Source organism: Prionailurus viverrinus, chromosome E1 (assembly GCF_022837055.1).
Source record: "Prionailurus viverrinus isolate Anna chromosome E1, UM_Priviv_1.0, whole genome shotgun sequence".
NCBI classification, from domain to species: domain Eukaryota; kingdom Metazoa; phylum Chordata; class Mammalia; order Carnivora; family Felidae; genus Prionailurus; species Prionailurus viverrinus.
Window position 1 is genome coordinate 15581435 of NC_062574.1, and position 22250 is coordinate 15603684.

At 44.3% G+C, this 22250-nt stretch overlaps 1 protein-coding gene across 2 annotated transcripts in view; it reads right to left on the bottom strand.

The window, feature by feature from the left end:
* Window positions 1-22250, bottom strand: part of VPS53 (VPS53 subunit of GARP complex) — a 156883-nt gene that overhangs the window by 18623 nt on the left and 116010 nt on the right. For both annotated transcript variants that reach the window (XR_007146837.1, XM_047832644.1), the window contains exons 18-21: window positions 17331-17479; window positions 13113-13182; window positions 1895-2032; window positions 277-381 (exon numbers count right to left, since the gene is read on the bottom strand). Coding sequence is in view for 1 of the 2 variants with exons in the window: in XM_047832644.1 (XP_047688600.1) it covers window positions 277-381; window positions 1895-2032; window positions 13113-13182; window positions 17331-17479 (462 nt within the window). In the remaining variant the exon portion in view is untranslated. The remainder of the gene's footprint in view (window positions 1-276; window positions 382-1894; window positions 2033-13112; window positions 13183-17330; window positions 17480-22250) is intronic.

The following is a 22250-nucleotide window of genomic DNA, read 5'->3' on the forward strand; positions in this document are numbered from 1 at the left end:
AAGGGGCGGAGAGAAGGGACAGTTCACTCCTTCCGCCCCCAACCTCTGCTGAGCCTTTGCTTCTCCATGGGGCTCGGAGGTACCAGCAGAGTCAGGAAGTTATTTTGTCCGGGGTCCTTCTCCTCAGAAGACGTCTTAGAATCTGGTTTGTGGCCTGGGGCTAGGCAGATGCACTCTGAGAAAGCTCCCCAGGAGCCCGTATCCAACCCCCTGGTTAGGAACCACCGCATGTGAGAAGGATGTGCAAGTGTGGACAAAACAACACAGCGAGCTAACCTTCATGTCCAGTATCTTCTGGAAGGTTTCTGTGTTGCAGTCCGTAAGGAGTTTGATATAGTTGTCAACAAACACCACCAGCGGTTCGTGAGGGGCCATCACTACCTGCAGGGCAGGGAGACAAGAGTGGGCCTGCAGGAAAACTCATGACTGGAAAGCAGGGGATCATTTTTCCTTACTTGCAAGCTGACCACAAAATGGATTCTGCAAGATTTCCTTAAGCGGCAGCAACCCTAAACTCAGAAATGTCCCGACGGCCTATTTCATCTCAACGTTCAATTACAGCAATGTTTCTTAAATTGACTAAAGCATAAATATCACCTGGATTGCTTTTTAAGTGTAGATTTCTAGGTGCCTCCCCTGAAGATCTGAACTCAGAGACCTGGGGTGGGGTCCTCCCACGTGGTTTTTAAGTATCGGGACCATTTGTGAAATGCTGTGCCGGAGAGCCTCCTGTTCTGAGATGGGGGTTCATGATACCTGCTCCTACTGTCCCAATGCATCTTTATCCCTGAGGAATGACTCACAAAACCCATAGATCTAAATGGATTTTCTCAAGGACAAAAATCCCAAAGTTGCCTTTCAAGACTTAAAACCTGAACTTCATTTAACTACATGCACTTAAACTGTCAATTAATCTACAAACAGAAGGAAACTGAGGGCATGACAATCTTCAGATCCATTCCACTTTGGTTTTGGAATGCAGGAACTCCTGAGAATGGACCAGAGGGTGACAAGCAGTATTCACTCAGACACTCCCTGCAGATCGCTCCCCAACTGCACGCTCCCCTCTCCAGTGAGTGAGCCAGGTGGGGGAAGAAGCCGATTAGGCCGCTTCCAGTTTCCTCCGGCCTGGGCTCAAGGTCTATGTAGGAACCTCACCTGGTCCCACTGATGGGACTTAGCTACTCTTCACTCCCGCCATCATTCGAGCCATTCTGTTTGGGAGACAGGCCTGACGAGCTTGCAGGCCCTGTACTTTTAGGAACATTTCATGATAGTTCCATTTGTTCTCCAGCCTTCTCCCCTCCCCCAAACAGGCCCCCCTCTCTTCTCAACAAGTGCAGGTGAAAATCAGATGCAGGTGCTCAAGGCTTCAGACATTCTCCATATCATCACCCCACACATAATAGTTTGTTAAACGGGCCTAAAGCCCCCGTTAAAGCCTATTTGCTGATCAGATTCAGTTACTGCAACATCTGCTTGGAGTTCCTGGAAAGTTGCAGGGTATAGAAAGCTAAAGAGGTTTATGTGGGAAAGTGAGCAACTGATAGCTGGGCTAAATTCCTGCTGAGAAGTAAAGAGATCCCTGACTCAGACACTGATTCACAGCGACAGCCCCACCTAATTTCCAATCTTGGCCAAATCCTACAAGAGGATCCCATTACAATGAAAAATTCATTTGTCACAAAGAATTACTGATCCCCTGAGTAACTGTCCACTGACTTTCAACAATCTCTGATGAGGCCCAAATCTGGCTAGCCAAAGAATGTGGACAATCCTTTGGGGCTGATGGGGACAGCCCTCATCTGTACTTTCAAAACCAGTAGTCCTTCAAATAAACCACCAGATAACCAGCCCCTTTTAATAGAAACCCTGGGGAAGACACAAGACCCACCTTGAGTATCATTTCTGCCCGGGTCATGCCTTTCACAACAATTTTAGTGTAACTGGCAGGTGCTTTCCTCACCACCTGTGAGCCAATGGAAGGTAGATCAAGCAGGACCATCTTCAAGGAATGGGTGTCCAGCAGCAGCTGTGGGAATGAAGCAGATTACTAGCCACTTCATGGGAACACAGCACTTAGTATACCTATGCTGACGAATACCATTTTCCTGGGGCGCCTGGGTGGCTCAGTCAGTTAAGTGTCTGACTTTGGCTCAGGTCATGATCTTGTGGTTCACAAATTCGAGTCCTGCGTGGGGCTCTGTGCTGACAGCTCAGAGCCTGGAGCCTGCTTCGTATTCTGTGTCTCCCTCTCTCTCTGCCCCTCCCTGCCCCATGCTCTGTCTCTGTCTCTCTCAAAAAAACCAAAAGCAAAAGCAAGCATTTTCCTGATTTCTCCATTCTTGATGGAGAGAATTTGGAAAATAAACAGAAATATAAAAGGAAAAACATTTGTTACATACAATTCCCATTACCCAGGAAAAAACCAAGATGACACAGTTAAATGTTGGTAAGAGAGTAGATCTTAAATGTTCTCACCACAAAAAAGAAATGGTAATTATGTGACAGGATGGAGGTGTTAATTAACGCTGTGGCGGGAATCATTTTAGAAGATATTAACGTATCAAACTAACACACTGTGTATCCTTTATACTTACACAATGTTATATGCCAATTATATCTCAATAAAGCTAGAAAAAAATGTGGTATAATTTCTGCCCGTTAAAAACTAAATTAGGAGCACCTGGGTAGCTCAGTTGGTTAAGCGTCTGACTTCGGCTCAGGTCATGATCCCGCAGTTCCTGAGTTTGAGCCCCGTGTCAGGCTCTGTGCTAACAGCTCAGAGCCTGGAGCCTGCTTCGGATTCTGTGTCTCCCTCTCTCTCTGCCCCTCCCCTGTTCCTGCTCTGTCTCTCAAAAATGAATAAACGTTAAAAAAATTAAAAAAAAAATCTATCGCTTAAAATAAAATGAGGCTATATCAAAGGTACATAAGCAAAGGAAAAAGACAAACTAGAAAAGCGTATGTGCGGTACGGGCAAAGGAATACCATTCAGAAAACATAAAGATTCCTATAAATCAACATGAAAAAGATCAGCAACCCCAAAGCAATAATAACACCAACAGTGGAGCAAAGATTTCAACTGGCAACTCACAGAAGCAGAAACTGAAGTGCCTACAAGGCAAGTGAAATGATAGTTAACCTTATTAGTAATCTAGTAAATGCAAATTAAAACCACAATTGTATACCATTTCATAATCATGAGATAGGCACAAGTAAAAAGGCTGATAATATCAAGTGTTGGCATGGATACAGCGTAATGAAATTCACACTTGTGGTAAGAGTATAAATTAAAGCACTTTGAGGGGAATTTAGTAACATTTCCTGCTTGTGCATGTGCATAACCCATAACACAGCCCTCACACTTACATCCTTGAGAGAAATTCTTGCCCCCGTGAAAAATGTTCCCTGCATCTGCTGTCTATAAAAGCAAAAGACTGGGCGTGCCTTGGGTGGCTCAGTTAGGTAAGCGTCTGACTTTTGATATCAGCTCAGGTCATGATCTCATGGTTCATGAAATTAAGCCCCTCACTGGGCTCTGCACTGACAGCATGGAGCCTGCTTGGGATTCTCTCTCTCTCTCTCTCTCTCTCTCTCTCTCTCTCTCTGCTTCTCCCCCGCTTGCTCACACACATATGCCCTCTCTCTCAAAATAAATAAATAAACATTAAAAAAAAAAAGTAAAAGCAGAAGACTGGAAACAATCTAAATGTCCATCAACAGCAGAATGAACAAACAAATGGTGGCATATTCGTGCAATGGAACAAGATACTGAAGTTGAAATGAATGAACTCAAACAACATATATCAATGTGGTTAAATCTCAAAAAACACTGTTAGCCAAAAATAGCAAGTGGGGAAATGATACATTTAGTACCACTTGCATAAAGTTTTAAAATGCAAAACAAAATCACGTATCATTTGAGAATATATACACACGCAACATACCAAAACACACACGGGAATGATAAAAATCAAGATCAGAATAATGGTTACCTTTGGGCACGGAGGGAGGGGAATGGCAGGGTAGAGTCCACAGCGGGCTTCGGTAGTAACTGTATGATTTCCTTTATAAGAAAAACTAAAGCAAACTACAGCATGTTAAGATCTGACCGAGCTACGTGTTACACCAGTGTTCCCGACACTAGTTCCTGTACTTTTGTTAACTGGGAATATTAATATTTTCTTTTTTTTGTCACTCCTTCTCTGTTTTGTTTTTGTTTTATGGAATGCTATTTGACGCTTGGTGAGGATTCAACTTTATCTTCCATGTAGCTAATTTTCAGAGGCTTGTCAAAATCAAAGCCATGTCTTAGCATTATTTGTTGGTGGGAAAAACACGATTAGGTTTTAAAACACATGGGGATACTTCCTACTTTTTCTACACTTCCTACTTCCCAGAGATATATTATATGCATAAATAATTGTATAGTCTTAAGTGACAGGAAGAGTTTTGAAGGAACTTGACATAATTCTCTGGGTCTCCCATATCTTGAGAGAGATGACATTTTCAGTCCCTGGCCAGTCACAATAAAATTCTGTTCTCACCAGACAGCTGAACAGATGGGAGACCTTGGTCTCAGGTTTTACAAAAAGCAATGAAGTCAGAAAAGGCAAGAGTTAGTCTGACAGACTTTGCAGCTGTCTGTAGGAAGTGCAGGTGAAAGGCCCCATTTATCATGAAAATCTGCTGGTTTTTCCCGTCGAAAATAGCTAGCAGTTCATCTTCTTAGGCATGAAGCACTGGAGAAAGAGATGGCCATCAGCCAAATTTGTTTGAGCCTCAGAGAAAATTTTTGGGGTGCTATAGCTCTTGTTGGTGTGCTCCTGGGGCGTAAGGCTGGCCAGCACCCCATGCCCGTGAAAGGTCATCACCCAGCAGCAGAAAGTTTGGAGGGTTCACTTCTGAAGACTCCTACAACTCTTGGGGGACATCGTGACTGGCACTAGTGATGAAAACCTTAAGAAGAGAAGATCAAGGCACACGCCTTGAAGGCATAGAAGCACGTGCACACTGCTAAGTTCTTCTTCAATGAGGTGGCACAGTTGAAGATACAAGGAACGAATGGACCAAGGTAGGAATGGTCCAAGGAATGGACCAAGGTGAGGAGACATGCCATTTCTTTTCTTTTTTAAATTTACGTCCAAGTTAGTTAACATATAGTGCCCTTTTTCTTTTTCTTGAAAGATTTTACTTTTAAGTAATCTCTATGCCCAACATGGGGCTCGAACTCATAACCCTGAGATGAAGAGGTGCATGCTCCACTGACTGAGCCAGCCAGGCGCCCCTCCTTTCTTCCCCTTTTAAATTTAGATGAAAGCTTCATACAGTAAAGTATAGGAAAACCAAGTGTATAGCCTCATAAACTTTTACATACATAGACATTCTACTGTCTAATTAAAGATAGAGGACATCTGTGGTATTCCAGAAGGCTCCCTCATGTTCTCTTCCAGTCAGTGCTCTCCCCGCCTTCCCGACAAAGGTAACTACTCTTCTGGCCTCTGTATTAGTTTACTGCTCATTACCCTGCTATGAGCGTTCTTGTACATGTCTTTGGTGCATACACCCTCATTTCTTTGGGGTGGAATCTGCCCAGTGTAGAATTGCTGGGTCATGGGGTAGACAGATACGTGTTTAACTTTAGTAGAGGTGGCCTAACAGTTTTCCAATGTGGCTGTGCCAATCTCCATTCCTACCAGCGATGTATGAAAGTTTCAGATGCTTCGCATTCTCACCAACACTTGGTATTGTCAGTCTTTTTACGTTCTGGCCATTCTGGTATCACTGTGGTTTTCATTTACATTTCCCTGGATGACTAATAATACATTTATTGGCTTTCCAGGTATCTTCTTTTTGAACTGCCTATTTAAGTCTTTTGCCACTTTGCTATTGGTTGATCATCTTTTTCTAATTGATTTATTAGGTTTTTTTTTTTAGTGTTTTTTTTTTTCAATTTTATTGAAGAATGACAAATACAATTGCATATATTTAAAGTGTACAATGTGATGACCTGGTATGCATATATACTGTGGAGTGATTACCAAGATCAAGGCAATTAATCGTTTTTGTGTGTGTGTGGTGCTAATGCTCACAACCTGTTCTTGGCACATGTCAAGTACATAAAATACCTATTATTAATTATAGTCACCATGCTGTATATTAGGTCCTCAGAACTTATTCATCTTGTAACTGAAAGTCCGTACCCTTAGACCCACATCTCCCAATATTCCCTCTTCCACCAGCCCCTGGCAACTCTCATTCTATTCTCCAAGTCTATGATTTTTGTTTTTGTTTTTTTAGATTTCACATATAAGTGATATGTCAGAGGTTTTAAAAATATATTGAGAATGAGTACTTTGTTAGTTGTATGTATTGCAACTATCATGTGCTACTCTGTAGCTTGTTTCTTGATGAAAATAAGTTCTGAATTTTAATTATTCCAAATAATCTTTTCTTGGACGATTAGTACTTTCAATGTTTTGTTAAGGAATCTTTGCCTAACTCAAAGTCATAAAGATATTTTCTTATATCTTCCAGAAGCTTTATTGTCTTATCACTTTTAGAGCTTTAATCCGCCTGGAATTGATTTTTTAAAAGCTGAGATACAATTCGTATATAGTAATATTCGCCTTTTAAAAGTACAATTCAGTGTTTTTAGCTAAGTATATTCACAAGGTTGTGCAACCATCACCACTGTGTAGTTCCAGAACATCTCATCACCCCAGGTGGTAAGGGGTAAAAAACCCCTTACCCCTTTGCAGTCACACCCCTTTCTCTCCTCCCCACCTCTAGCCCTCACCAACCATGAATCTACTTTCTGTCTTTTAGATTTGCCCATTCTGGATATTTCATGTAGAAGGAATCATACAGTACATGGCCTTTTGTATCTGGCTTCTTTCACTTAGCATGTTTCCAAGGTTTATCTGTGTTACAGCAAGAGTGAGTACTTTATTCCTATTTATGGCTGAATAATATTCCCTTGTGAGATTATACCACATTTTGTTCATCCACTCATCAGCTGGCACACGTCTGAGTTGTTTCTACTTTTTGGCTACTATGAATAATGCTGCCATAAACATCTGTGCACAAGTTTTTGTGTGAACGTACTTTTTCTATTCTTATGGTTTTATATCTAAGAGTGAAAATGCTGGGTCATATGGTGACTCTATGTTCAACTTTTTGAGAAACTGCCAAAGTTTCCCAACAATGGCTTCAGCATTTTATATTCTGACCAGCAGTGTATGAGAGTTCCAATTTCTCCATGTCCTTGCTGGAACGGATTTTTTTGTATATGGTGTGTGGTAAAGGTCAAGATTAATTTTCTTCCCCATATGGATATCCAATTACTCAGCACTGTTTATCAAGAAGACCATCCCTCCCCAGCTGAATTACAGTGCCACCTGGTCATAAATCAAGTGTCTCTATGTGTGTGGGTTTATTTCTGAACTAGATTCTGTTCTGCTGGCCTATCTGTCTCTGCTGCCTGTACCACACAGCCCTACTAAAAGAAGTCTTGATAGCCTGAGATTTAAGTCTTCCAACTCTGTTCTTTTTTAAAAATAGTATTTTAGGTATTCTTGGTCTTTTGCATTTCTACCTAACTTTAAACCTTTTTTAAATGTTTATTTATTTTTGAGAGAGAGAGAGAGGGACAGAGTGCAAGTGGGAGAGGGGCAGAGAGAGAGGGAGACACAGAATGCAAAGCAGGCTCCAGGCTCTGAGCTGTCAGCACAGAGCCCGATGGGGGGGGGCTCGAACCCATGAACCGTGAGATCATGACCTGTGCTGAAGTCGGATGCTTAACCAACTGAGCTACCCAGGTACCCCTCTATCTAACTTTTAGAATCAACTTATCAATTTATACCCACACTCCCACCTACCCCCAACTCAACCCAACTCAACCCAAACCTTGCTGGGATTTACTGTATCTAAGGATTAATCTTGGAAGAACTGACATTAAAAACTTTTTTTTTTAATTAATCTATTTTGAGGGAGCACATGCAAATGTAGGAGTAGGGGAAGGGCAGAGAGAGAGGTGGAGAGGGAATCCTAAGCTGGCTCCATGCTGACGTGGGGCTCGATACCACCGAACTGTGAGATCGTGACCTGAGCCGGAATTAAGAGTCAGACGCTCAACTGACTGAGCCACCCAGGGGCCCCTCCACTTATTTTTTTGTTTTTTGGTTTTTTTTAAAAGAATGCATACAGGGGCGCCTGGGTGGCGCAGTTGGTTAAGCGTCTGACTTCAGCCAGGTCACGATCTCGCGGTCCGGGAGTTCGAGCCCCGCGTCAGGCTCTGGGCTGATGGCTCAGAGCCTGGAGCCTGTTTCCGATTCTGTGTCTCCCTCTCTCTCTGCCCCTCCCCCGTTCATGCTCTGTCTCTCTCTGTCCCAAAAATAAATAAACGTTGAAAAAAAAATTAAAAAAAAAAAAAAAAAGTGGCAGGGCATTTGTAAGCATTCTTTTTTTTTTTTTTTTTTTAATTTTTTTTTTTCAACGTTTTTATTTATTTTTGGGACAGAGAGAGACAGAGCATGAACGGGGGAGGGGCAGAGAGAGAGGGAGACACAGAATCGGAAACAGGCTCCAGGCTCTGAGCCATCAGCCCAGAGCCCGACGCGGGGCTCGAACTCCCGGACCGAGAGATCGTGACCTGGCTGAAGTCGGACGCTTAACCGACTGCGCCACCCAGGCGCCCCGCCCTGCCACTTTTAGGAGATTACCTGAGAACTGTGCCCAAGAATAACCATCCTATTTTCTCATTTTTCCAACCGCCATTATGCATACCTGATTCTCTTTTCCCCTTTCCTTGGTGTTTGGGCTTAAGAAAAAAATCTAAAACTCGCTTTAAATATTTTTTCCAGATGGTTTTGAATTATGTGCATTTTTAAAAAGCTCAATATGGTCAAAGTACAGTGTATGTACATATGATGGAATATTATTCAGCCTTAAGGAAAGAAATTTTGAAACATGGCTAAACCCTGAAGACACGCTAAGTGAAATAAGCCAGACACCAAAGGCCAGACTTGGTACGACTCCACTTCCAGGAGGTACCTAAAGCATCATATTCATAGAGACAGGAAGTAGAGCGGAGGGAATGAGAAGTTACTGTTTAACGGGAGTGGAGTCTCAGGTTAGGAAGATGAAAAGGTCTGGAGGTGGATGGTGGATGGCTGCGCAACAACATGAATGCACTTAATTCTATTGTACACTTAGAAATGCTTAAAACGGTACATTTTATGTTATGTATGTTTTACCACAATACAAACTAAGTCAATGTGGTATTATAAAGATAACATAAAGGAAAAGAAAATAGCTTCACAGGCAATCTATTGCTCAAAATATTTCAGACTCTGTAATACGATAAATCTAGAAGGGCCATGTGAGGGTCTGATTCAGTGCTCGTATTTAAACACGGGGAAACTGAGCCCAGAGGAGAGAGGCAACCACTCGTGATCACAGGGGCCATTAAGAGCACAGGAAGGATTGGACCCCAAGTCTCAGGGTCCTTTTTACCACACCATATTGTGATGCTTCCTCTATGGTAACTTTGTGCAAATGGATTCCATTTCTATCTACCGTGTGCTCAGTCACAGCTACTATTGCTGCAGGACTCATTAATGACCCTGCAAATCCCATAAGATTCTCTGAAAAATCACAAACTAGCACGAAGCATTACAAATATCGGTATGGTTCAGTTCCATGTGCCCTTGCAATTGCTCAAGAGGGCTCTGGGGCCCAAAGATAAATAATTCACTTCGTGGAGTAATCAGGAAGAGAATAAAGAGCAGGAAAACGTCCCCTTTCCTATTTTTAGCACAAGTATTGAAGGTAATCTAAATTTAGGATCTAGTACCTTTGTGGCAAAGCAGAGGCAGCTGAGATTAGGCTGAATCTTAGCTTTCAATTCTACAGCTTTTGTTAAAGCTTGGATTACAGCCGATACAGGACCCGAGTCAGAATCTGTTTCAGTCTTTGTTAACTACCTGATGCCTATGGTTCTGCTGCCTGAGTAATCCCGCCTCCAGCTGCTTGGGTTTCTAAGCCCAGATACTCAGGGCAAGCATGGACCCGGCCAAACCTGAATTTCATGTGGGACTCCATCAAGGCTCACACTGCCCTGCCGTTCCTACCAATGCCCTCTCCCAGGCTGGGCTCTCTTAATCACCCACCCTATTTGCCTTGTAAATAAAGGAAAATTCCAGCTTCACAGATGGTTTTCTCATCCACATCTCAAAGCAGAAGTTAATACTGGCCAAACTGATATTTTTCTGAAGATATGGGCTTTGAGTCTGAGCTGATTATTTTAACATTCGTTTAAAGAAGAGAAAATCTGAGGAACATAGATGTGATATTGGATTTAGGTGACAGTATGAAAATATCATGGTTATTAGACACTAAGTCAGCTAGCACGGCCTGGGCAAAACTGCAAACTCATGAAAACGTGTTTCTAACCAGTCAACTTTATGTCCCAGTGGCTTCTTCAAGTCTAGACACAGAAAGCTAGTACCTCAGAACTCTATTTAAAGCTTCTCTCAGACACACAGAGCAGTGCTCCACAACCTCTCTGAATATACACAACAGTGAGGTGAACAGAATGAATCCCCAGTAAACACGTGCCAGCAACGCTGGAGACGTGCTGGGGCATTATTCCACTGTTTCCAATGGAGAGAAACAGTCCTACGCTTGTGACATTCAGGAGTCAAGAATTTCAAAACACCGAAACTCTATCATCAGATACAGTCCACCTGCCTCTGTCTGAATCCATGCAACCTCCCAGGAAGCTTTCTGAGACAATACTTTTGACTGACTTTTGAAGCTGGTCAGCCAGATAGCCCGCGGCAAGTATCAACCAGATGTCACTGCGAGGGGAGGTGGGCACTGAAAGCAGAAATGAGCCATGGCCTTGGTCTGAGAATGCTTAAATTAGTAAGAGCTGGCATTTGTTGAGGACTTACCATGGGCCACACGTTGCGTCAAACACTTTCTGTGCACTGTCTTGTTAATCGCCACAACTATCCTGTAAGGTGGTACCAGGATTATCCCCATTTTATAGATGGAGAAACTAAAGTGCTGGGGGGTTTGTCTAAGGACAAAGGGTTGCTATGTTGCAGAGATAGGATTCAGCTTCGGACCTCCATGATTCTGGAACCCAAGGTCTCAATGCTCACATCATAGTGCTTCTTTTCATAACCTAGGAAGGCCATCCACTTACAAAGAGTATAAACGTAACTGGGTGTTCTTTCAAATATAAAAAATAAGAGGGGAGCCCCTGGGTGGCTCAGTTGGTTAAGTGTCCGACTTCGGCTCATGTCATGATCTTGCGGCTTGTGAGTTCGAGCCCCGCATCAGGCTCTGTGCTGACAGCTCAGAGCCTGGAGCCTGCTTTGGATTCTGTGTCTCCTTCCCACTCTGCCCCTCCCCTGCTTGTGCTCAGTCTCTCCCTCTTTCTCAAAAATTAACATTAAAATAAATAAATAAATAAAAAGTAACAAATTGGTTAAATGTTGCTACATAGAGGTCTAGAGAGGATTTACTTTAATGAATACATGAGAATTATTTATCAGTACATGAATAGTCTGTATCTAAACAGGTGTTTTTCAAGAACTGCGTGCTGAATATTACTGTGTGTGTGTGTTTTTTAATGTTTATTTTTGAGAGAGTGAGAGAGACAAAGCATGAGTGGGGTAGGGCAGAGAGAGAGGGAGGGGCAAAGAGAGAGGGAGACACAGAATCTGAAGCAGGTTCCAGGCTCTGAGCTGTCTGCACAGAGCCCAACACGGGGCTCGAACCTATGAACCTTGAGATCGTGACCTGAGCCAAAGTCGGACACTTAACCAACTGAGCCACCCAGGCACCCCTTATTGTTTTTGTTTTTAAAGCAGCTTAAACTGTTCTCCAAATTCAAGCTGCTCAAATTTCTGACAGTCTGAATAGGTGCTAGCTGAAAAGAAGTGACTCCGCTGTAGCATATAACTCAACTCATCAGTGCTGAGGTGACACAATCTGTGAAGAGATGTCTTGAAGCAAAGGACTGAAGTGAACAGAGGGGGTGAATCAAGGAAGCCTTTCTGGGTGAGGTGAACAGTTTCTCAGTACCAAAAAGATAAGCCTTTCTTTTCTTTTCTCTCTTTTTTTTTTTAAACATTTATTCATTTTTGAGAGACAGCGCAAGTTGGGGAGGGGCAGGGAGAAGGGGACAGAGGATCTGAAGCAGGCTCCAGGCTCTGAGCTGAAAGCAGCAAGCCCGATGTGGGGTTCAAACCCACAAACCTTGAGATCATGACCTGAGTCGAAGTCCGGTGCTCAACCGACTCAGCCACCCAGGCACCCCAAGATAAGCCTTTCTTTGCTTGCTACTCTTAAGTGGCTTCTGCCCAGCCACTGTGGGATCTAAAATAATCAGTCTCTCTGCTTCCTCTGCTTGGACCCTTTTCTCCTAGTCCTCTCAAGCCCCAGGTCTCAGAGAAGACTTCTCTGAGCATCCAGTCTGGAGCCATTACTCCCAGGATGCCTGCGTGGCTCAGGCATGTTAAGCGTCTGACTCTTTGATTTCGGTTCATGATCTCAGGGTTCATGAGTTTGAACCCCACATCAGCCTCTGTGCTAATGGTGTGGAGCCTGCTTGGGATTCTCTGTCTCCCTCTCTCTCTGCCTCTCCCCTGCTCTCTCTCTCTCTCTCTCAAAATAAATAAACGTTAAAAAAAAAAAAAAAAAAGTCATTAGTCCCTCATGCCCCTAAGAGAATTCCTTCACAGAACATAGTTTTATACCCTTTAGCTTACTTAAGTTAAAATTATCTTCTCGTTTATTTGTTAACTCATATATTAATCTGTCTCTTCTTACTGGAATGTGAGCATCATGAAGGAGAGATCTTTTCTGCCTTATTCACTGTGGTATACCTACACCTAGCACAATGCCTGGTACTTAGTAGGTGCTCAACAAAAATGTTTTAAATGAGTGGATGCATTAAGCTGCCAGGTCTTCCTTTTGCCCCCAAACAGGGGAAATAAGCAATTTTATTTCTCCAGAATAAATCCCTACTAGAAAGATGTGTTTGATCTATGACAAAAGCCATAAGGAAAAGGCCCTATACCAATTCATCTCACCTGTTCTGCTCCCACCATGCTAATTGGCTTGCACTTGAAGAGGTGAGTGATGAACTTGGGAATGAAGGAGCTGTGGATTAAAAAAGAAAAAAAAAGGGACAAATTAGGCTTCATTCTCTCTTTGGTAAAGGACTGTAGAAATTTGTTTTTGTTTTGTTTTTTTAAAGTATGCTCCATGGCCAGCATGGAGCCCAACTTGGGGCTTGAACTCACGACCCTGGGATCAAGACCTGCGCTGAGGTCAAGAGTCGGACGCTTAACCGACTAAGTCACCCAGGTGCCTCAGAAACTTTTTTTTTTAAGGCCTCACTTCCTTCTATACAAAAACTGAGAAGTTGAAGTAGATGTTACTGTGGCCTCCCAGCATCCATTGTCTTCTTTTTCTTTCCAGTCAAAGTCCCGGTTTTACTCAGGTCTTGAGATGATGGGAAAAAGCTGATCGCTCCTAAACTGCAGAGGTGAGTTCTGATTAGCCTCAGCCAATCAGAGCATGGCATTCCCTTGTTGACTGCTGTTGGTCCTGAGATGGGGGACACAATCCAAGCTGGACAATCGGACTGGAGGAAAGGACTTCACTGCATGGCCTGGGCAAGAGTTTCTCTCCTTCTTCAGGGTATTCTTGTGTTTGAATAAAACATCTAGGGTTGCCATTTTACCACCATTCTAAGGATGAAGCCAGCCCCAAGGAGAGCAGGGGAATAAGGAACGTGGGTCCTTAATGACATTGCCGAACCACTGAATCAACCATCTTTCAATGTATCCTACCTCTGATGTCCTGGTTACAAGAAACACAAAGTTCACCTTATGCTTAAGTGAGTTTAAGTCAGGCTTCTATTACTAGCAGCTGAAAATCACCCTAACAGACATGACAGTGACATAGTTATAGGGTGTTAAATGCAAAGATAGGAAGTAATTGCTAACGGAGTAACTGTCAGAACAAGGGAAAAAATACATGATCTCTGAAAAATTTACTGGGGACTGAAGGGCAACTGGTTTGGGGAAAGGGAGAAGTAATTTTTATAGATCATGAGGGCTTTTTTAGAACAAACTGCAGGGCCTGAGTAGGGAAAGCTGAGTTGTACTGGTGCGGAATGGAAGGTGTGGGAACTAGAAATGCCTATAATCAAGGGCAGATCCAGACTGGACTGACCAGCGGAACACAGGGCCCACGAAGGAACGATAATAAAACAGGATGTGGAGGTCAAGAGAAAGGCTGGCTAGCACCCTCATCGCCTACTCTTCAAAAGCTGCTCTCAGGCCCATGACTCCACCCTCCTGGGTCTCTCTGCGCTGTCTCCTGTACCTTGGTGCCCGCTCTAATCTCTAATACCCGACCAAGTACCGGCCGTCTCACTGGAACAGCATTGGCACCTCAATTCCAGCACGGCCAGGACTCAGCCTCACCCTGGAACCCAGGCTCAGTGGACCTGATCTCGTTACCCAGTCACCTGAGCCAGAAACCAGGAGTGACCCGAGCCGGCTCCCTCAGCCTTCCATCCCAATATCCAGTCAGTTCCCAGCCCTTCCCCGGCGCTCCCTCACCCAGCCTCCTGACACTGCTGCTCTTCCTCTTCCCACCTGAGCTCTTTTAACTGTTTCCTAACTGGGCTCCCTGCCTTCGGCCTCATCTTTGGTAACCATCGGCTGTCAAAGGGATTTCTTTCAGATGCCATATGCTCAAGCCCCTTCCCTGATTCAAATTCTTGAAATGGCTGCAGACGACACCTTCCATGACTGTCCTGACTCTCTGTCCCTAGCCTCTCATGCTAAGCTGTGGCCCCCTAGGCTTGATCCTGCAGGCTATTTACTGCCTCTGTGACTGCTTACACGGCTCCCTGTGCCCAGAATGCCCTTCCCTACGGCCTTGTGGGTCAGTACCCACACAGCTCTTGCACCCTGCTCCAGGACCTCCCTCCTTATGAAGCCTCTCCTCAGTCGCCTCCGCCATCTTCTACACAGAGTTCACAGACCTCTAGCCTAGCAGAAACTTCCTCACGATGCTATTTGCTCACATGTTTATTTCCCTCCACTAGACTGTATGGCAAATGAAAACAGGGACCACGTCTATTAAGCCAAAGCACTTAATTCTATGTCTGGGACAGAGCAGGTGCTCAAATGACTGCATGTTAAATAAATAATATGTAATAACAAATTAAAACGGTAGCAGCTACCACTTTTTGAATGTCAGCTTGGTACCAGCACGGAAGTTTACACAAGACCTCTCATTTCATCCTCTCAACCACTATTAAGAGAGTTGTTTTACGATCCCCATTATTGAATGGAAGAGAATCGGCTTAGTGGATGAGGGAAGTTGCTTGTGATTGTGATGTCAAAACAGGAAAGACTGCTGTTGCTTCAGAAACCAAATGGAGGCAAAAGGAAACACGTATGGCTTGCATCGATGTGATAAGAGAGGAAGTTAAAGGGAAAGAAACCTAAACTCTAGAGATCTGATGTAGAGGGAGGTCTGCTGACCAGGAGGGAGAACAGGGGCCACGCAGAAGGGATTCTTCAGTGCTCTACATCAGAGCCAGGCCAAACAAAAAACATGACATTGAATTCATGACTAATCACAATGGTACACAGTTTATTACCTAAGTTACTTCTCTCCAGAGTGGGCTTCGGTTGTACGCTTGAATTGGCTCTGTGTGCTAGTCTACAAGGGTGGGGTGGGGAAAATTTAGGGACCAGAGACATGTCATAGTGGGGAGAGGTGCTGGCAATGTGATGGGTAACTGCCCAAGGCTGCTCCAGCCCCAAGGGGCAGTGGCGGCCATTGCTTTTGATGGGGAAGGATCTTCTCACAGCGCCATCTCTGAGGTTTCTAGTCTTTGGCTGGGATTTACAAGGATGAGAGGGTACCATGGATTAAATCAGAAGACCACTTTTCCTATCAGAGGTTAAACTTCCAGATATGAGAGATGGGCATCGTCTTCCTAGCTCATCCAATAGAAGCTTAGCAATAAAATCAAAGGGCTCTGACAGAACGTGAGGCTGATGCCGGGACTAGCTAAGTAAATGACTCCTTGTTCTCTTTAACATTAGTTCAGACCCCTGCGCAACCATACTGGAGATTTTGGGCCACAGGGAAATTGTACAGAGACTGTTTCTACCAAGGGTACAGGGAGTGTCACAGCATGATTTATCAGCAATGCTTTTAACACAGACCGATGAGCACTCAGAGGGTGTAGGGAATGTCAACTCCCGGTTCGTCCACCATATTGCAAACGTTAATGCCTCCCTGGGGAGTCCACCCGATCCTTTCTTGACAAACTGGAAACGAAGCTCATGCCACAAGCTCTCCATAACCGTTGTTCCTTCGGGTTTATTTGTGAGGGAGAGAGAGGCGGCCTTAATTGAATACAAACCGGGAGAGATCTGGGGAGGACAGAAACTTGGGAGCCCTAAACCCCCCTTTGGGACTTGGATGAGGACAACTTAAATACAGTAGCTGGGAACAGGCTGACCTTCTCGAAGCCCTTCCTGGCGGCGTGTGCCAAAACGCGTGTTGGCTAGCTGGTCGGAGGAGGCACTGACCCTCTCCGTTGCCTCGTCTCGGGGGAAACAGTGCTACAGCGAGATGCTGACTGGCAAAGGCCCAAACCGTATCCCCGCTTCCAAACGTCAAGCCAGAAATGGCCACACACAAGGACATAGCAGAAAGACAAGCAGTGCAGTGTTCACTACATGTCCTTTGGCAGTGGGGCTCCCTGACTTGCTCTTCCCAATTTCTAGTACCTTCTCCGGACTCCAGGAGGTCCAGAAGCAGATCAATTCTGGCAGCCCCAGCAATAAGTACTATGGGGAAGGAGGAAGAGAAGGCTTCAAAGAAGTAGAACTGACAGTCCCTACCCTAAAAATAGTTTAGAATCTAGTTGGAGAGACAAAATATATAACTGAAATCAGTGAAAAATAATTTTAATTATCCGAACTTGTGGGGAGGCAGGGGCACTGTTACGTCCACCTAATTCAAAACAAGTTTCCCCAGCTCATCTGAGTTTGTCTTCATGTGGTTGGTGACTGTCCTGCTGTTACTGTTGTCTATGACTTTAAGTAGTAGACTTCGTTTTATTATCCTTCTTTGGAGCACGAAAAAATGTTTGTTTACAGGCACCAGAATGAATTCCAGCTGGATGGCGGGACACCTGGGTGGTGAGCACGCTGGCGGTAAGTGTGGCACTCAGAATAACCCAGTGATGGGAATGTTCCAGGACTTACTTTGCAAATTTAATGCAGAACTGAGTGAAGTATTTCCGGGTGGAGGCCAGGTTGTCGCGGATGATAGGGACATTCTGCTTAATGTGAAGAATGACAGAGGTGACATAAGGGCTCTGATCACCAACGTGCTCCACATTCTGCCACTGCATCTGCAAACAGAGATAAGGGAGGACAAGTCTTTAGATCCTTCGCGGGAGGACAGTCTTCCGCGTCGCTGGGGAAGGGCAGGTGGAGTGACAGTGAGGCAAGAGCTTGCGACCACAGCTGCCGTTTTATTTTGGGCAGTTTGTCTTACTTCGTCTGTAGTGGCTGATGGTGAATAAAAACAAGCAGACCCACCTCATCCTTATCCGTGAGATGTGACTCAGGTACCCTTTTCTACACTGTCCCCCTCATGCTTGAAATAGCCTTCCCTGCCCCTCTAAGTGGCCAACTTGTAATGGAACCCTCGCCAGGCAGGTGAACCGGACTGCACTGCTGTCCGCTGTCACACCGGAAAAGGACTGTGGGAGAACAGGGGAGGCACATCCATTTCTGAGCAGGTTGGTAGCTTGGGAGATCGAGGGGTGGTTGGGCTAAGTGAAATGAAACGTGGACGACAGTTACTTAGGCCTTTCTCTCAAGTCAACGGTAAGGAGGTGAGGATTTTGAAAAAAGGGAGCTAGAAATGCTGGGACGTGTGAGACGTGCTTCAAAATAATCTAGGATTAGGAGGAGCAGATGAAAGATCGCTGAAGCTGGGTGATGGGTCCATGAGGTTTGTGGTACTGTTTTCTCTACTTTTGTACATAACTGAACTCTTCCATAGCAAAACATTCAAACCTTACTCCTAAAACCTTCGAGATTATGTTGGGGTTTCAGTCCAGGGAAAGGAATTCATCTCTGGCAAGTACGAGGGGGCAGATGAGAGGGTAGGACAGTGGCATGTGGAACAGGGCAGGAAGGAAGCACCCGGGGTAGTGTGAATGGCAGGTGGGGGGCACACCAGCCATCACTGAGAGGACCTGAGTGGTCCCTGGGCAGGCCATGGACACAAATGAGGTACCTGACTGGCTCAAGCTCTAACCACCTGAGGAGAATCAGGAGACATGCTCCGCAAAAACAGGGCAAGAAGCAATGCCGTGGAGCCTCTCCCTGCTTGGATGCGCACAGGAGAAGAGAGGCAGTGTGGGCTCCCAGCCTGCCCCGAAGCTGGCAGCAAATGGGCACTTTAATCCTGAAAAGAGCAGGAATGTGCTGGAGGAGTTCTGCTGAGTCAGCCTCTCAGAATGGAGCTGGGCTATTAAAAAGATCCTAAGCCAAACACAAACCATATAATATGTTCATAGAAGGAGGGCGGTAGTTCTGAGGCCTTGATGTCTCTGGCAAGAGAACTAGTGTTTTTATAGAGCTCTTGGGGAAAGGAAAAATTCAATACTGAGGGAACTTGTTTAAAAGAATCATATTGTACATGGATGGCTCTCCAGCTCCTGGGAAGCTATAATGACTCCATGTTTTGTTCTAATGTTTCTTCAAATCAGCAGATATTTAATAAAAAAAATTTTTTTTAACGTTTATTCATTTTGGAGAGACAGAGCGTGAGTGGGGGAGGGGGAGGGAGAGAGAGAGAGAGAGAAAGAGAGAGAGGGAGGGAGACACAGAATCCAAAGCAGGCTCCAGGCTCTGAGCTGCCAGCACAGAGCCCGATGCGGGGCTCGAACTCACGGACCGTGAGATCATGACCTGAGCTGAAGTCGGATGCTTAACCGACCGAGCCACCCAGGTGCCCCCAAATCAGCAGATATTTATATTTTAAAAGCTTTACGTATGTGTAAGCATATAAAAACGCAGGAAGGAACTTCTGTCTTCATTTTACACATAAGAAAACCAAGGCCCAGCAACATTAAGTCTTATGCAAGGTTTCACAACAAAGTGCCAGATAGAAAAAAGTCTCTAATTTTTTACTGGGGAAAATTAGAAACAAACCATGGAGAAACAGTAGAAGGTTCTAATATGAACCGACTTTATATTCTAATGCTTTGGCTATGTGTCATGTTTTCCTCCATTATCTTTTTATCTTATTCAAAAGGCTTCTTTTCCCATGTGAATTTAGAGATTTGACCCATCTGAACAAAAAGCATCTTAGGAGATCTTAAATGAGCTCATGGGGTGAGGCCAAAATTGACAGATGCTGTTAATGTCTGCACCTCACCTTCTTTTCCCCAGCTGGGAGCACCACGTGGAGCCCAAGGCCCTGTGTAAACACAGCAACCCAGGAAGAGGGCTCGATGCCCCTTCCTCCACTGGCCACCAAGCTCTTGCACTGTAATGACTACTGTTGTCCAGGTTGGCAACATTTTACATTTCAGCATCTCACAAAGTTGATAAATAATTATCTACACATCACAGTTCTCCATTAACAGAAGACAACCATAAAGGGAGGTGGAGACGTGCCCTGTCATTGATTACAAAGCAGCTCTGAAGCAAGACAAAGCGTGGGACGCTGGACTTCAAGTTCTCACTGGTGAGCTAAACCCTCTTACTGGCCATGTCAGTACACATCCACATTTGGAATATATGTGAAAAGATCAGGTTTGGTTTAATAGTTATGACTCCACTGGTCAAGTTAAAAGTATGAGCAAAAGTCAAGTAGATTTGGGATTTTAAATTTAAGTCAGCTTAATGACATAAGAAAACTATGTATGTATGTATGTATGTATGTATTTATGAGAGAGAGAGAGAGAGAGAGAGAGAGAGAGAGAGAGAGAGAGAGAATCCCAAGCAGGCTCTGCACTGATTGAGTGGCTTGATCTCATGAACTGCAAGATCATGACCTGAGCTGGTATCAACAGTCAGTCGCTTAACTGACTGAGCCATCCAGGTGCCCCATGTCAGAAAACAATTTAAAGTACTGGAGCACAATGAAAGTTGACACTGGCTTTACTATTTAAAAAAATCTGCAAAATGTAATTAGCAGGGATTCTGTCCAGTCACTGCCTTAGATGGTTGATGCTTGCCCATCCCAGACAACTTAGGGTTTAAGTTGTAACCGGAATGGCCCAAGACGCTGACATTAGGACCCACCGTATGCAGGTTGCTTTGCCTGGCACATTGTATACATTATCTCATTTATTATTCACACATGAGCTCATCTGGTGATGAGGAAAGTCAAAAGCTCAACGAGGTTAGGTAACTTGCACAAAGTCACACAGCTGGTAAATAACACAGTGGAGACAACCCAAGTCTGTCTAAAGCCCAAGCACTATGACACCAGGCTGTTTCCAAGATGATTGTTTAAAAAAAAAAAAAAAGTAACAAAAGCAATTCCTGGGCCTTAATGCAAGCCAAGCCCCGTTTCTCAGGGAGAAGCTAATGAAATATACAGTGATCAAGCAAAGTTCTCTGTCAAAAAAGGAAACAAAAATTAGCCTGCACTGGAAGAACAAACATCATGAAAAACCATCAGTAGAAATAAGATTCTGACTTTTCCAGGTAAACTTTGCATTTGACATTTAAAATTCACCCCTTCAGGGGCGCCTGACTGCTTCAGTTGGAGGAGCATGTGACTCCTGATCCAATGGTTGTGAGTTCGAGCCCTGTGTTGGGTGTAGAGGTTACTTAAAAATAAAATCTTAAAAGAAAGAATTTACCCCTCCCTACTTAAAGTTTTCCTCTTGTGCTTTTAGTGTAGGTGGGGTTGCATAATACTGCTACTATATAAACAAGAAGAAAAACAGTTTGCAAAAGAAGCTGTAACTAAGATACAGGATTGACAGAAGCAGCACCCAAGGAAATGATCACACTTAGCTACAGAAGAGGCTACAGGGGCAGAGGCACAACCACGGTTTCTGCCACCCGAGGAAGGAGTGTGTGACTGATGCTAATGCTTCACAGGAAGGCTGGGGAGAATAACTGCTTCCTAGAGAAGGCCCACTGTAGCAGAGAATTCTGACCAATCCACCAGTCAGAGAGCAAAGCTCCATAAGTAGCTTACTGTGGAACTTGTTTTTCTCTATTGCTATATGAAGCTTGGAAAGAGGCCTCCTGAGAAACTAATTTTCCTCAAGTTCAAATTCCCACCTATTCATTTTGATCATGGAACTAGAGAGATACAGAACATAGACTGAGGCATGCGGATTCTGGGGACATTTCAGGCAATCGGAATGTAGCATTATGGTGTAGGCTGCTGGGCCACTGGCCCCAAGCACCGGCCTTTGCCCAGGTACACACACATACTCTAAAGCTTGTCTGGGGGCGCCTGGGTGGTGCAGTCGGTTAAGCGTCCGACTTCAGCCAGGTCACGATCTCGTGGTCCGTGAGTTCGAGCCCCGCGTCAGGCTTTGGGCTGATAGCTCAGAGCCTGGAGCCTGTTTCCGATTCTGTGTCTCCTTCTCTCTCTGCCCCTCCCCCGTTCATGCTCTGTCTCTCTCTGTCCCAAAAATAAATAAATGTTGAAAAAAAAATAAAAATAAATAAAAAATAAATAAAAAAAAATAAAATAAAGCTTGTCTGGGCTACTTTTACTCCTACAACAAGCACCTGCGACACTTACAGGTACCTTGTGTGTGCATAACACTGGACCAGCATTGTGTGGGGAATAAAAAGGGAGAAGGAACATTTTTTGAGCACCTACGATGTACCGGGCATCATGTGATTGACATTTTCACATGAACTTCCTGCTTACAATAATACAGTAGGAGTGTTATTACTCCTGCTTTATAGATAAGACAGGCTTGAGGACAGGGATTTGCCTAATGAAGCTTGAGGACAGGGATTTGCCTAATGAAACATAACTGAGAAGTTAACAGAGCTGAGATCTAGAAATTGGTTTGTCTGACTCTAAAATCCATGTTCTTTCCATTTTACCATGTTGCTTTCCAAAAAAGTATTACCACCCTAAACGAACTTGAAATTAGTGGAAGGAATTGGAGCGAGCAAAAT